Source organism: Argopecten irradians, chromosome 16, assembly GCF_041381155.1.
Source record: "Argopecten irradians isolate NY chromosome 16, Ai_NY, whole genome shotgun sequence".
Classification (NCBI taxonomy): Eukaryota; Metazoa; Mollusca; class Bivalvia; order Pectinida; family Pectinidae; genus Argopecten; species Argopecten irradians.
In genome coordinates this window covers 17,970,663-17,986,631 of record NC_091149.1, presented here as the reverse complement: position 1 = coordinate 17,986,631, position 15,969 = coordinate 17,970,663, and the positions used below count along the sequence as shown (strand labels likewise).

The following is a 15,969-nucleotide window of genomic DNA, read 5'->3' as shown; positions in this document are numbered from 1 at the left end:
ATATCCAGTTGCACGTTTGCTTGTTGTATATCTCATTTGCATATTTATAATAACTTCAGTAGTTATAAATTGTACTTTCAACAAATAACAAAGACAGATTTTAATATGTTATACATTTTATAGGACAACTTTCCAGAAGTATAGAACATGGATTACAACATACACAATACAATATCAGATTGAATTTTGCAGCATTTGCACCGATTCATCTGAATCAAGCGACATTTTGTTAATTAACAATTTTATAATGAACTTGATGACAAAGCCTTAGTACAAATACAGTCTGAGTTGAGCTATACCTTATTAACATGCGATGTTAGAACAAGTCAATATTGATATGTAATTTTTTAGTCTTGCAATACAAATGTATACATCTTAGATTATTTCCTATAATCACTATAGCTATTGTATACTCTTTCATCAAAGTTGGAGGGGCATCACAAGCGTGATACAATATGTGTATCCTCTCAATTTGATATCTTGAGGTCCAAACTGTCGATTAGGTAATAATTACAACCCATATATATATATTTAGGCCTGTGATTTTCCTCCGTTACATTTACCTGAAACGACAAAAGCATTTGAAATATTTAAATACATCCACGTTCAGAGTAAAAAGGGGAATAACTCTCATTGAGAATTAGGTATTGTGTGGTGAAGTCCTGAGGAGTTAGCTCCCCTTTATTAGAAATTCTGGAAGGTTACTATTTCTTAAAATGTGATAAAATATTGCACCAGAATAACCACAATGTAATCATAATAAATTATAAGCCACAAGTCATCGCATGCTTTGCAATTGATAATACATGTGTAATATATAACAGTCCATCATCAATACTTCAGGGGTTACTATCACTGACATGATGTCCACCACTGGACTATCTCATATTAAAATTGGTGGCATTTCAGGAGAAAAAAACCCTGTTCAATCACAGACCTATAGAGACTTAATTTGAAGATTACAGATAAAAAGATGCCCAACTTCAAAGTAACACAATTAACCACAAGGTACTGTTATACAATTCCATTTATGAACAGCAAATGATCCCCTTACCTGTGTCTTTTGTTTCCCTAAGTTTTATTATTAGATGGTCCAAGGGTGGATATTATGTCAGTGATAGTAACCCCTGGAGTATCAAGGATGATAGCAGTCTTGAATATCAACAACATTGCTTAAAGTAATATTCACTGGACAAAGAAATATTTTGATTCTCCCATGACTAGTATTAATATTTCAAAAACTAAATTAAAACATTCTTCAATTTTTAAGGCAGTTTCCTAAGTCTTTTAAATGTGCTTGTGTGGTGAAAAGATTTTTCAAATCCACCAATTCTCTCAAAACTAATTATATATCATATAAAACCAGATGTAAAAGTAAACCAGAGTCCTGAAACTTCAAAATTGGGATTTTCGAAAAACAATTCTAGGCCCTTATTTACTTTGTGGGGAATGGGGATACATTGTTTACAAAATATTAAAATATGACAGATCTAAATGGGTTCAACACTATAACAAAAAGTAAAATGGGATCGAGAATAAAACATATTTGCCACAACAACAGGAATTTAAAACCTAATTATTTCAACAACAGTTATCATGTTTCAAATCATAAAAATTAAGAGAGAAAAAAAGCACTTAAAATGATTAAATGGACATGCTCTTAAAAAGCTCCTTGTTAGGATATATGTAAAACAATGGGATTCTTTTTTCAAAAATTTTGATTTTGATTAAAAACATGACATATCATTGTCAGATTTTACCGGGACAATACAATCTGATTAGTCAGAGTTATCTCCCTTTGTTTCACTTCATCAATACTGACAGGGGGGAAATAAAGGAAAGTAACTCTGATAGATTAAAATTGGACAAACAACAAGGCAATCAGCGTACGTAGGTATTCGTCACTATTATGTTTTCAACATAATAATATATTTCATGCATTTTTTTCCGAATAATTTTTTTTTTATATAATTGTTTATTTTTTCTGTCAAATCTAATGAATTTTTAAACACAGATAACTATTATTTTCTACAACAGCATAATACATGTTGTATATTCACAACTATTTTTATAATCATCCATGGCTTTAATGTTGTGAAAATGTTGTGTTTATTGACATTTGTAAATAATTAATCCGCCATTTTTCCAATCTGATTAAAATACAGATCCTTATCACTACGTTTGATAAGATTATCTGACAACATCCCATTAGGGGTTAACATCCAGATGACCTTTGGAAATGGCCAATCAAATTACTGCTGTTAGAATCTTGACTTGGGACGAAACTGTTTGAAAAGCTGTCATAATTATTCTTCATGTGCGTAGTCATCTCCCCCAAACAGCACAACAAAGCTAAATGTATATGTATACTAGGACAAGCTAGTGTTTACCATTGATGTAGCAAGGTGTAGAAATGGATTTAAACTGAAATACAAAGGTATAGAGGTCATCCGAACATGACCCCTTATCGGATGTTGTCACATCCATTATTGAACGGAGTGGTTATAAAGATCTGTATTTTAATCAGATTGTCAATTATCCTCTTTATACATATACCAAAAAGTAATCTACTAAATGAAAAAAATGTGAAAATCCTACAAGATATATTATATCATAGGGGTGTTATTACAGTGACAAATACTTATGTCCCTTAAAAGTAGTAATACCACAAAATATATAAATTACAATGTTTAAATATTGTTACCATGATTATCACAGACCTTAGTAATGCTTTAAATATATACATGTATTATAAAAAGCTCTTTGAAAATAGATATACAGTATACATAGAAAATTAAAAAAAAAAAAAAGAAAGAAAAAAAAATTCACTTGATCAGTAAATATTTGGTACATGTACATGTCCATCTCTCATGTATCTCTGGAACACAATAGAGTGAACTTGATTTTGTCTTGTATTTTTCAGACGTACTTGGCCATAAAACAATTAACACCATACTAAAAAAAGAAAAATTTCCTTGAGAACATGCTATGTAATCAATACAAGTGTTTCGAGATCCCAGAATCATGTGGGTAAATCATGTTTTACTGTTGACTAATCCCACCTTCTGGTAATTACGACATAACAAAAATCACCGGAGGGTGGGTCAAATTGACAGTTGTACTTCACTCATGTTGTTTTAAAATCTTGAAACACTTGTATTAAACCTTGTTACCATGTTAATCAAATTTTGTTTTGGCTATATTTCCATATCTCTATTTAATTAGACAATTCTTGTTTAGGATACTAAATATTCCTTGATACATTAATTAAAGATGCTCCACCGCCGACAGAGCATAAATGATATTCATCATTTTAACAATAATTGGTGTTTAATCATGTAAATATATGCCTAATTAACACAAAAATAATATAAAATAATTCACTTCGCCTTTGGTGCATGCGCAATCAGTGCTTCATTCCATATAGGATATAGTGCCACGGAATTTTTTCGGGATGCAATTAATCATTATTAATATTTTTAACTTGAAGTAAAATTAGAAGCTCAAACTTTTCAATGGTGGTAATGGTGTAAAGTAATTACCTTTCGTAACTGAAGAAAAATACTAAATCGTCTGCTCCTGTTTTTGATAGTGAAAAAGATACCATTTGTCTGCAGTGGAGCATCTTTAATCTATTTATTACTAATTAATTAAGTGATTATACTAACCTGCATGATTATCAGAGTAAATTTTTAGAGTGTAAACCAGATAGTAAAAGAGAAATATTTGAGAACATTCAAACTTATAAATATAGGAAATGCCAGGTTATATCTATATATATATATACCAGTACATGTACATGTAATATATTGACCTTGCTAAAGCAAAAAGTACTATGTAACAAAACCATTAGATTTTGAATCTATTGTAAAATACACAAACTCTGTGTATTTTACAAAAATAAAATGATTTATTTTATATAATAAATCATTTTATTTTTGTAAAATACACAGAGTTTTTTAAAATAAATAATTATATATAATAAATACAACAGAGAGCAGAGCTTTTACATAAACTTAATCACTGCATGCTTCTGCTAGGGATCAGATTTGTGACTTCTGGCTTTCCTATCAGTCTAATGCTAAATAAAAGTTCTCTTTAACTAAGAGGTTTATTGCAACTAGTATTCACCACAAAAGAATACTTATAGTCTAAAGCAATATTAAAATATAGATTTCAGTAATTGAAGATAAAAGATAATTTACTTAAAATAAAGACAATTTCAAAAACATCTTCAAGATTTCTTGAAATTCTGATTAAATGCAGAGTACAATATGAAGCTATAACTTTCTGCAGCGATGGACGAATCACATTTTGTTTATAATGACACCAATGATTTACCCAAAGTTAATGTCTATTCACAGGGACCTGGCACGAAATTTTATAATTAATAGTACACATACATATTTATTTTATAGTATCAAGGGTATGAACACGGCGGTAGAGAAAAACAAACCTTTCCTTTTTAATAAACGGGCTCTGTTTTCTCTACCGCCGAGTTCATACCCTTGATAATATAACATTTATATATCATATATATATATATGTTGGTGAAAAAATTTCGTGCCAGGTCCCTGTGTGTCTATGTATATCTATTGTGTTGCATTTTGCAGAGTTCATTCCCTAGCAGGTAGCTATTCATTATGACATTATTATTATGTGAGTGTAATTTACGTTGTTTTCTCTGACAAATTATGTTATCACAATCAATCTACCGGTACTCTCAAGGGCAGGTAACTCTGTAATATGCAAATACATACTAAGGGCTTGAAATTTAGTGTGAGTCTCTGACCGACAAATTAAATGCACTTCCTCCCAGACCTGGTACATGCAGTAAAATAACGAATAAGTAAAGTCCCAATTAAGATGTAATAATTTCTTTTTCTGTATCAAACTATGTTTCAATTTCAAAGGTCCTTCATAAATATAGATGCATACAATAGTATAAATCTGTGTTGATTTGAAAAGCCCTGAACATGTATCATACAGGAGCATGGTTTTGTATCAGTGAAATAATCCTTCATATGAATATGTTAAAAGGCCCCATATATTCATAACATACATTCATATGTTCATAACTTAAACTCATACACACATTATTCCCTAATTAGGGACTATATTGTCAAATATGGCGCATATATAGTGAATAAACAAGAGGCCCAAGGGCCTTAACGATCATCTGACTACCTTGGCAATAGCCGTATTGGAAATTAATTAGATATGGTGTCATGGTAAGCATCTTCGATTTGGGATCAACCAGAGATGTAACAACACTTTGTCAAGATCATATCAGGGTCTTTCTAGGCAAGTTTCAGCCATTCATTTTCACAACTTTGGTAGCCCTCCATCCCAGCATGCTACAGGCCAAATATGAATACCCTTGAGCTGTCGGTAAGTTAGAATAAGTTGTTCTAAGATTTTAGTCTACTTGACCCCCTGTGACCTTGAGAGTAAGTCCAGGTCATTCATTTTCACAACTTTTGTAGCTCACCATCCCAGCATGCTACAGGCCAAATATGAATACCCTGGACCTTTTGGTAAGTTAGAAGAAGTCGTTCAAAGATTTCAGTCTGCTTGACCCCATGTGACCTTGAAATTAGGTCAAGGTCATTCATTTTCACAACTTTGGTAGCCAATCATCCCAGCATGCTACAGTCAAATTATGAGTATCCTGGACTTTTCGGTAAGTGAGAAGAAGTTGTTTCAATGAAAAATTTATTGACGGCGCACAGCGGACGGCGCACAGCGACGGACAGTGCATGATGACTATAGGTCATACCTAAAAACAAACTGAAATATATCATTTGTTCAAGTATTAATTACCTTTAATAATTATAGTCCACATAGAATACAGCTGACATACATGTACAGGCATACACACAAGCTGAGATATGGAATTCATTATTTCTACATCATATTATACACATGATTCACAGGCCATTCATACTTAATGCCACAACATGCAAACAAACATACAAAATGACAGGTTTGCATTAGTTAATTAATTAATTAAAGTAGTTTTTAAGGCCCAGCATATGATTAACATTCATAAAAGTAAATTTACTAGATATATATAAATCCTTAGCTGCAATTAAAAATGCTCTATTTTACCAAATAAACAACCATACTCGAATATTCACCCAAAGAAATGTAAAGGAGTACGAAATGATAAAAAAAAAAAAAATAAAAAAAATAAACAACCATCACAACAATAGAAAATTATTGGTTCTTACAAACTTTGAAAGATATGGATAATACATTTGTGTGAAAAAGGAATGATCAGGTCAAATATGGTACTAGAGTCAATATATGTACACGGCCTACTATACATTTCGGCCGGGTACAAAATAGTCTTCATGTGTGCTAGTGGAGAACTGCCGCTGAAAATCACTCAGACAAACATTTCTATGTTTTTTATATATAGTACGTTACTAACTATTTTATGCTGTTAAATGCATGTGTATATCAGATTTTAGCAAAACAATTGTTAATATTACCTACCTTGTTTTTGCTCACTAGATGTCAATTTCACCATTTGTAGAATTCCAGTACATTTTTGCTTTGAAAAGACTGCCATATCTATACGAAATCATATAACATCTGACAGCGACTAAAATGTTTTATACATTGCCTGGTACGTAAGGATATAAAAGTTGCTCTATGGCATACATACAAAGGTGTAAATAGCCTTTATCAAAATTTTTTACTTTGCTCCACTAGCAATAATAGACATCAATTGTAGCTCTATAAAGACGACACCATTATCTGTCTAGAAGCTAAATGGTACATGATCTTGTAGCTCTAAAGACGACACCATTATCTGTCTAGAAGCTAAATGGTACATGATCAGCTGCCATACATTGTTTGTATAAAGCATCAGGATTACTATCAAGACACTTTATCTCACACACTGAAAATACCGTATTTGACCCAAGTAACCGGCAGATCATCACCTGTCTATCAAACCGCCCAGGTTTTCAAACAAGAGGCCCAAGGGTCTTAACAGTCATCTGACTACCTTGGCAATAGCTGTATAGGAAATTAATTAGATATGGTGTCATGCTTAAAAACTAAAAACACTTGGTCATGACCATGTAAGGATAATTTCATGCAAGTTTCAGTCAAACTGCATGGGTAGAACTTTAGAAGAAGTTCAAAATATATTTTGAAGATGGCGGGAGTGGTGGCCATCTTGGATTTAAGATCAACATAAAATATAAAAACACTTGGTCAGGACCATGACAAGGATCATTTCATACAAGTATCAGCTAAATCACACTTGCAGAATTTGAGAAGAAGTTCAAAATTCATGATTTTAGAATATTTGACCCCCGTGACCTTGATAGCTGGTCAAGGTTATTCATTTTCACAACTTTGGTAGCCCTTTATCTCAGCATGCTACTGGTTAAAGATGAATACCCTGGGCCTTTCGGCTAGTTTAAAGAAGTACTTAAAAGATATAAGCCTAATTGACCCCTGACCTTAAAAGAAGGTCAAGGTCATTCATTTCAACAACGTTGGTAACTCTTCATCCCAGCATGCCACAGGCCAAATATGAGTATACCCTGGACACCTTTTAAATCTCCTTTATGCCCTGAAAGCTTAAAAGTACTTGACAGAGCTTATTCCTATTTTGCAAATTGCAGATTTACTTCCCTTGTGATATGATTATTAATTCATTAATAAAAACAATTCAATTTTTAGGTCATCTGACGGGTCAGATTGGTTATTAAAGGAGAGGTTAAAAGGAGAGGTTAAAAGGAGAGGTTAAAAGGAAGGTTAAAAGGAGAGGTTAAAAGGAGAGGTTAAAAGGAAGGTTAAAAGGAGAGGTTAAAAGGAGAGGTTAAAAGGAGAGGTTAAAAGGAAGGTTAAAAGGAGAGGTTAAAAGGTTAAAAGGGGAGGTTAAAAGGAGAGGTTAAAAGGAGAGGTTAAAAGGAGAGGTTAAAAGGAGGTATGGTAGGAGAAGGCTTTTATAAGTTGAAATAACTTTTGCCTTAACCCTTTGTCTTTTGTTTTGACAATAAAATATGTTTAAACTAAGACTGATTTTTTTTACAAGTTCTGCACACAACCATTAATATTCTAAATAATGTACAAAAGTAAGATTCAAAGGTATCTTCAAAACAGGTAATTAACGCAAATAACATAACAGATCTTAACAAATACCCGGTAACTAAAACGATTAATTTATCTACATGATGTAAATTCATTGAGCTTAAATGTAAACTCATGTAATTCTGTTTTTAAAGGCAAATTGTTTGTAAAACCATCAAATCATAATACCATATTAAAGCCATCTTTCTTTGATTTTATATTGAAAACTAACAAAAACAAAAACAAAGCCTAAAATGTGGTCAATAATGAGGAAACTGCCTTTATAAACCTACAGAATTGATAAACATATATCAGTATGTCATTCACACCTAGAGACACATTTGGGCTACTCTGATTCCATGGCTGGAATAGTTCATTATGAATTTTCAGGGGTGAATAAGTAATATGCAGTTAATAACACAGCCAAAAATATTCAGTAGAGTCAAATACTGAACTTTTCGCAAGTACGAAAATTTCATTGGAAATAAATTATATTGGCACAACAAAAAATTTGAGCAGAGATATAACTTAATGTATATATAACTATGGATTATTTTGTTTAAAAGATTCATCATCTCTTACAAAATGAACAAAGAAATGGAAAAGGAAATATATAAATATTAAGTATGCTTTAACTTTCTTTTATTATTTGTCTTTTATTGCAAGGTTACATATATATTGGTTTTATTAGGCCAAAAAAAAAAAAAAAAAAAAAAATATATATGTTTCAGGTACCCCTATAGCTACCTACCTTAGTTTTAACCTCTGACCCTACCTATTTTATCACACTTTTTCAAAACAAAAATGTAGTGTGAGAAGTTTTTAATTTAGATTTTTACGCTTGCTTTAATTTTATCCAGATAAAGTTCAATAATGGTAATGAGAAATAAAAGACTTCTAGCCAGCCTAAAGCCTGAAAGACACATTACTTTGTAATGTAGTAATAAAGCAACTCAACCCCTCCCCACCTCTCCTTAAAAAGTAAAATATAAAAATAAAATAAAATAAATTCCCAACCGACCTACCCTATTTTTTTCAGTCATGTAACCTGAAACATGCATATAATTATTTTTGGCCTTATAATGAATGTTTCCTGCTTGGCATTCACAACCAAATAAACACTCTTTAATTAATTTTAGATTTAAAAAACCCCAAGATGGACAAAAAAATTAATGGCAGATAATTTGTTACAGAAAATTTGCATCCTTTTCCTCATATTAATATCTTAATAATTTCTATACAGATAGTAGCATGTTAAGTAGAAATGGTACCAGATCTGTGCATACAATATTGTCAGTTAAAATTTATTGTTTTGAATTACAAATAGAGGATTCATCTGAACATATTATGATAAATACATATCGGGTACATGGATGAGTAGTTTAGGTGGAAATAAACTAATTCAGTACTAATCACTATTAATTTCCATGGAATCCTTTTGCATATTATTGATTACTTTAGATATTATTCATCCACATTATAACACTTTTTGCAGTAGAAATTGGATGCCATTTATTTTAATGAAACAAAAATGTCCCTTTATGCTGGTAACACATGTAAACTGAGCTAGAATACATGAGTACAGTAGTATAACCTGTTCAAACCAGCCCGTGTTTAATACGGATCCCTGTCTATTCAAAACTTAATTCTATGATGTTTTCCTGGTCCCGATGGCATGCAGTTTAGACAAGTTATACTATAATATCATTTACTATTTCAGAACTGAGGTGTATTTTATCTTAAACTGACTGTTAAGAAATGCATGATATGTTTAATAAAACCCTGAGAATAGAGTGCACACTCTGATAGGGCTAGATAGATCTACTTCACAGAAATCGCCCCCAATCTGTTTCATACTCCCACATTTTATCGGCATACTCTCGATATTTTTCACTGCCATTAAATTCTTCCATTCAAGATCACAGATATCGAGAAGGTCGTACGTGGTCTGGACATTTTTAACACCATTTGCTGTGGCAATGGTTATATGAGCACTCCTTCCTCGCTCTAGGTTACCTGTAGGGGTCTCAGGTCCAAGGGAGTTAACTCTATTTGACGAGGCCGCTGCCAAATATTTCTCCCTCTCCTCTTCCTCAGGTTTATCAAATAATTTACACTGTGCAGTGGTGAGAATGACCCTTGCTCCAATGGTTCGGGGTGAGATTGTTATGCTAGTAATTGTCAATTCAAACACCTTCCCACAGGCCGATTTCACATCTTCGCGTTGAAGATATTCGGCCCGGCGTGGGACTGGGTTTTTAGGATTTCCTAAAAATTTGGCAGTGCAATGTAACGTGCATGGTGTTTCTTCATTTTCTAAGCTAAAGTACTGGTGTACCATCTCTTCTGTCAATTCTGAAATGGGAAAAAAAAATCAAAATTAGCTAATTTACCCCTCAAAATTTCATAATGGACTGGTCTAGCCTTTGATTTAAATAGATGAGGCTAAATGTGTTTTCAGGATTGAATTAATTAAGTTTGTTTGATTAATTAAGTTTGTTTGTTTGATTAATTAAAGTCTTAAATTAACAGCCAGGGTCATATAAGGATGGCCTTCCATGTACGTGGTGTGTAGCGTGTATGTAGTGCAAGATGCATGTTTTGGGAGACGTCAGTATGCTCGTGTTGTGTCTTATTTTATAGTGGAACACTTGCCCTTTTTATCTATGTACTATTATATCACTGAAGCATGCTGCCTAAGACACCAAGCAATACACCCCATTTGGTCACATTATACTGACAACGGGCAAATCAGTCGTCCTACTCCCTGTATGCTGATAGCTAAGCAGAAGCAGAAACTACCACTTTTATAGACTTTGGTGTGTCTCGGCCATAGGACAGAACTCAAAGCCTAGTCCTCACAGGGGCGAGCGCTCAACAGAAAGCCAAAAGTGAGTATAAGGCTGTCTATATTAACTCATTTACATATTATAAGGCTTTAGTGCCATGTAGTAATAAAAAGATAGCCTGCCCGTACAAGCTTTTATAAATTTGAGGTCAAATGGTTTTGTTACGCAGCACGCTGTCTCACCTAAAGGGATCCACACCAAGAAGGGAGCTCCAATACCTTATAGTGTAGGGGTTCCAGTATAGGAGATAGAGCCTAGACAAGTTTTTTTTTTTAATCTGAGGTCAATGATCAAAATATAGGTTACAATGACCTAACTATTGCAGAATTTGCAGCAGGAGTACAGACTTCTGGAAAAAGCCCTGTGCATCTAATGACATCAATATCCTCACATAAATTTATAACTGTAAATATACTCATTTTAGCACAAATGGCGAAAAATAAATTAGGATTTATTAGCAGGGATATAAATTAGCATAATTCAGTAGTTCAATAACGGAAATACCCTTTTACAAAGTATTATGCTGTACAAGAATTAGTGTTTCAACTGTTTCAAAGACAGAACGAAAATAAAACTACTGCTAAAATATGTAAATTTTCCAAAATTGATGGATAGATACTCACCAGCTAAAGATTCAACATTAGGGAACATTTTTTCTCGAATCTCTGGATAATTTTTCACAGTCTCTATCACACAATCCTTTGCTATACATTTTAATTGTAATGAGTCACTAACTGAGAGAAACCACCCGAAATAAAAAGGCGAATTTTCTTGGTAGCCGTTGATTTTCTTCCTGATATCCTCGGCCTTTACACCATGACTGTTCCGCTTGGCCAATTCCTCTGCATCAAACCGCCACTTGGTTCGTGGCTCAACGATTATCACAACATAATTGTACGCCTTGGCCATGTCTATATAAGGTTTCATTTCCCACCTTTTTATGTTTGTGTTGTCAATAACAACCACCTTGTTACCACGACTACAAGCAGCTTTCGCCTTATCTTGGCAGTCCTTGTGAGCATATGGCAAGTGACTGGCATCAAATTTGTACTGACCCTCGTTAGTCATAAAGTACATATCGGCTGAACATACAACCGTAGATTTATATATAGACTCAAGCTGACGAACCAAACTGGATTTGCCACTGCCAGGAGGACCTCTCATTATAAACATTGTCTGGCATTTCTGGATGTGATTAATAGTTTTTTGGTCACGGAAAAAGGGGAAGTCCATGGTGTCCTCTGGATCCGACACATGTTCAGTCTTGAGTAAGGCAGGGGGCTCCACATGTAGAATGTCCTGGAAAAAAAATATAACTCAATGTAAAAATCATGATTTCTCATGATAGTATTGCAGGTTTTAATTGTACAAAGTCTACACCAAACCTAACAAGTGATGAACAGATTCTCGATTTTAATTGATGAGCGATCAATTATGTTTTTTCTAAAGACTATCGATTATGGAAGGTACCTAGGTAATAATCAATTATTAAAATGAATCTTTATGATGTAATATAAATACAATGTATATGCAAAACCACATTTCAAAATGCCTTAGACATGTTAGATACACAATAATTTAAATTCATACTGTAATCTTTCAAAAATCATTCATGACAATTAAAAGGCTAATAAAATATATAAACATAGGTCGGTTTTCTGTTAATTAGTAGGTTGTCCAAAACTGATTATCAATTATGATTTTACAACCAATCACCATCACTAGTATGAATGGTGTGAGGCCAGCTGGTCTTGAACAAGTAACCCCAGACTTACTGGTGTACTGCTCTACAAACTTAATGGAGATTCAACCTTATCAGTTATGCATACTGTATTCGACCAAATTAGCGCCCAGGGCGTTTAAAAAAATGAAAAGGTGTTAATAAGACAAAGTTATTGCACACCCCTACAGTTTTGTGTAGTTTTTGTCTTTATTTATGCCTGGGCAATTGAAATCGTGGCTTCAAAATGGGGGAAGGGCGCTTATAGGGACACAGACGCTTATTGGGTCGAATACGGTAATGCATATAGCTATTAGGCGACTGCATCACTCTGTTTAATTAAAACCTGTTACACTAGACAGATATAATATAAGCAAAATTATGACGAGACATAAACATACTGGTTAAAACAAGGAATGTGTGAAACGCACCGAGGCCAGGGCCTGAACCAATGGTGATGTCATCCATCCCAGAACAGGCCTGCACATGAAGTGGCTTAATTGCTGTAATTAGAATTAACACTCCTCCCCTCTGCCACAAAAGCTAGCTATTGGAGTACCTATGTGGCTGGAAATGATCATATATATGAACCGTCATACTACCCCCCCCCTTCCTCCCCTCCTCCCCAAAAGCTTCCATGGGTTCAACCTAGCATCCTCAGCACACACAACTGTCCCTACTGTTGTTATTCTGAATTAGCATATTACAGAGTTATCTGCCCTTGCGGGTAGGTAGTGATTGCGATGTCATGTGTTTGCGAGTGTAACGTCACACTTTTTGGAGAAAACAATGTATGTGCATTGTGCTCACAAAATAATGACGTAACAATCGATACCTACCCAGAAGGGAGCTAACTCTGTAATGTGCAAAGATGGAATAGTGGTGCTATCTCATGACTAGAAGCCCATCTAGTCACTAAGCAGTACCAGTGTTGTCCGAGGGCACCAGGCCCATTGGCTGCCACCAAATGTAACGTGCCAAGGCCAGCCCCGAGCCAATGGAGCAATCACCTTTGCAAAAGCAGGCGATGTTCAACCTTGGGTCAATACCTTATATATATTGACACTAATCAGCTAGCCGTTGGACTATGCGGCTAAAATGTTCATAGCCATGAACCATCACATCTGTACTATTATCACCAATCCCTAAATAACATGCCACATATGTAAAGGCCATATTAACATGGAATAAGCGGTTCGTAAGAAAACAAAATTTACCAAATACAGTACATGTAATTGGAGCACTCAACAGTACAACTTCAATACAGGTAAAGTTGCTGTAACAGGCTAACAGCCTAGTGACAGGTACCCATTTTATTAGCTACTTATGTAGCGGAAAAGATATCACCTTCTAAAGTCAGTCAGAAGGTGATATATTTTTTTCCGCTACAACAGTAGCTACCATTTTATTCTTCCGTAACTGTAATCTTTCTAAAATATAAAACAACATTAAGCTTTAAATTACTGTACATTCGCCAGATGACATTTCATTTGTTTCGTGAAAGCTTAGACACATTTTTTCTTGTTGTTACCTCGTTTCTTTCTTCCTCAACGACGAATTCGAGTCTCTGTTGTGGTCTGGAAGCCTGTGAATGTTCCAGGTTTTCGAGATCTGCAACTTCGTTTTCGTCCGTTTTAACGTGTTTGTAATCCTTCCTCTTTCCACAACAGTTGCCCATGGTTGATGCTGGTTTTTAAACCCTGAAAATGAACAAAATAACATCAAATGTCAGTTTGTGTTGCAATGTTGACACACGGAAACGAAAGCGGAAATTGGATTAGGAATCTAAAATTAAAGCAAAGCCGATGAACTGTTTCCGGATATTTTCCACCATATGAGTTATTATTATAAGTGATAATTTAATTAACTATGCTATTTATTTATGAAAACTAAAGTGGCACTTTGTTTTTATTTAAAAAAATTCGGATAAACTGGCATAATGTTAACAGTACAGTTCTAAGTACATGTCAGGTGTGTATTGGCGCATGTGTATTGTAATTAAATATTGAAACACCCGCCCACCCACCACTCAACAATGTAACAATATAGGTAAACGGTCGCGTAAATAGAGTATGATAACTGAGAGTTGAAAGGCTTTGGCTATGTGACAGTAACAATTAACGTTATAGGATTACATAAATTATATAATAACGCTTATTCAAAGATCGAGAAAGCTAAGAATAGATTGAGGAGGTACGAATCCCGGAAGTAAACGTGTCCTTAAGATTATTGACTTGCTGAGAGTGACGATGTGTATGGGACCAACATGTCCTAGTGTCAAACGAAGGTAAATATACACGTAATTACATATATAGTGTTTCGTCCGATCTGCAATTCGAATGTCAAACTGTTAAGCTGGCCTATTGGCTGACATGTAGCTACTTATATATAGTGTAGATACAACCTAACTTGGATTAACTCCCCTTAACCGATTGCTTGCCGTAGTGTGGCTGTTTCAGTCTTCAGTTTCGCCAACGTTCCTAATATTCAAAATTAACTTCACGGAGATTCTATATTACCTTAAACATTACATAATTAACTTCTGTATTGCTTTTATCTGAAGAGGTAATTAAGTAAAAGTGTTTTTTGATATTGATGATGCGTGAAAAACTACATTGTACAGTGTAGATTTCGAGTTAATTTTGTACGGAAGCCTGTTATAGGGTCACACTGGAAAAATATTATGTCGTTATAACGGCTTAGTATCTGGTAATAACGACTTAGTATCTGGTAATAACGACTAAACTATGTCGTTATAACGACTTAGTATATCGTAATAACGACTTGGTATTACGACATACTAAGTCCAAGTCGTTATAATGACATACTAAGTCGTTATAACGACATAGCTTAGTCGTTATTACCAGATACTAAGCCGTTATAACGACAAATAACACATCTTCTGTTGTCGATAGGTTTTAAAAACATTTTCGATGTTACAACGTGTTGTCGGTATACCGTCACGGCAAACCTCTTGTCACTCGATCTATCGTTAACCAGCGGCCGATTTCAGAATATTAAAATCGCTCTAATTCCTTCATTTTTGCACCAATCTTCATAAAACTTGGTAGAAATATTCATTTTAATGTACTGAATAACATATTTTGCGTTGTCACTAACTTTTCCTTGTATTTAACGTGTTGTCGTTTGTTGTCGTTTGTTGTCGCTATTAAGTGTGACCGATGACATAATATATTTTTTTCAATGTGACCATAACAGGCTTGTTTTATAAACGTTCATGTACGTACTAATTAGGGCTTTTCACCATGTGGTGAAAAGACCTATTGTTTTTGTTCTGTTTTTTAT

At 33.9% G+C, this 15,969-nt stretch overlaps 2 protein-coding genes across 3 annotated transcripts in view; one reads left to right on the top strand and one right to left on the bottom strand.

The window, feature by feature from the left end:
- Positions 1–104: 104 nt before the first annotated feature.
- On the bottom strand, positions 105–14,451 carry LOC138310778 (2',3'-cyclic-nucleotide 3'-phosphodiesterase-like). The gene is made up of 3 exons (XM_069252109.1): positions 14,195–14,451; positions 11,567–12,242; positions 105–10,449 (listed from the first exon to the last, which is right to left on the bottom strand). Exons 1-3 carry the CDS (start codon positions 14,339–14,341, stop codon positions 9,866–9,868), a joined length of 1,407 nt encoding a protein of 468 aa, XP_069108210.1. The 5' UTR covers positions 14,342–14,451; the 3' UTR covers positions 105–9,865.
- Positions 14,452–14,688: 237 nt separating this feature from the next.
- The window catches only part of LOC138310779 (deoxyribonuclease-1-like), a 31,071-nt gene continuing 29,790 nt past the window's right edge, over positions 14,689–15,969 (top strand). For both annotated transcript variants that reach the window (XM_069252110.1, XM_069252111.1), the window contains exon 1: positions 14,689–14,950. The gene's annotated coding sequence lies outside the window, so the exon portion shown is untranslated. The remainder of the gene's footprint in view (positions 14,951–15,969) is intronic.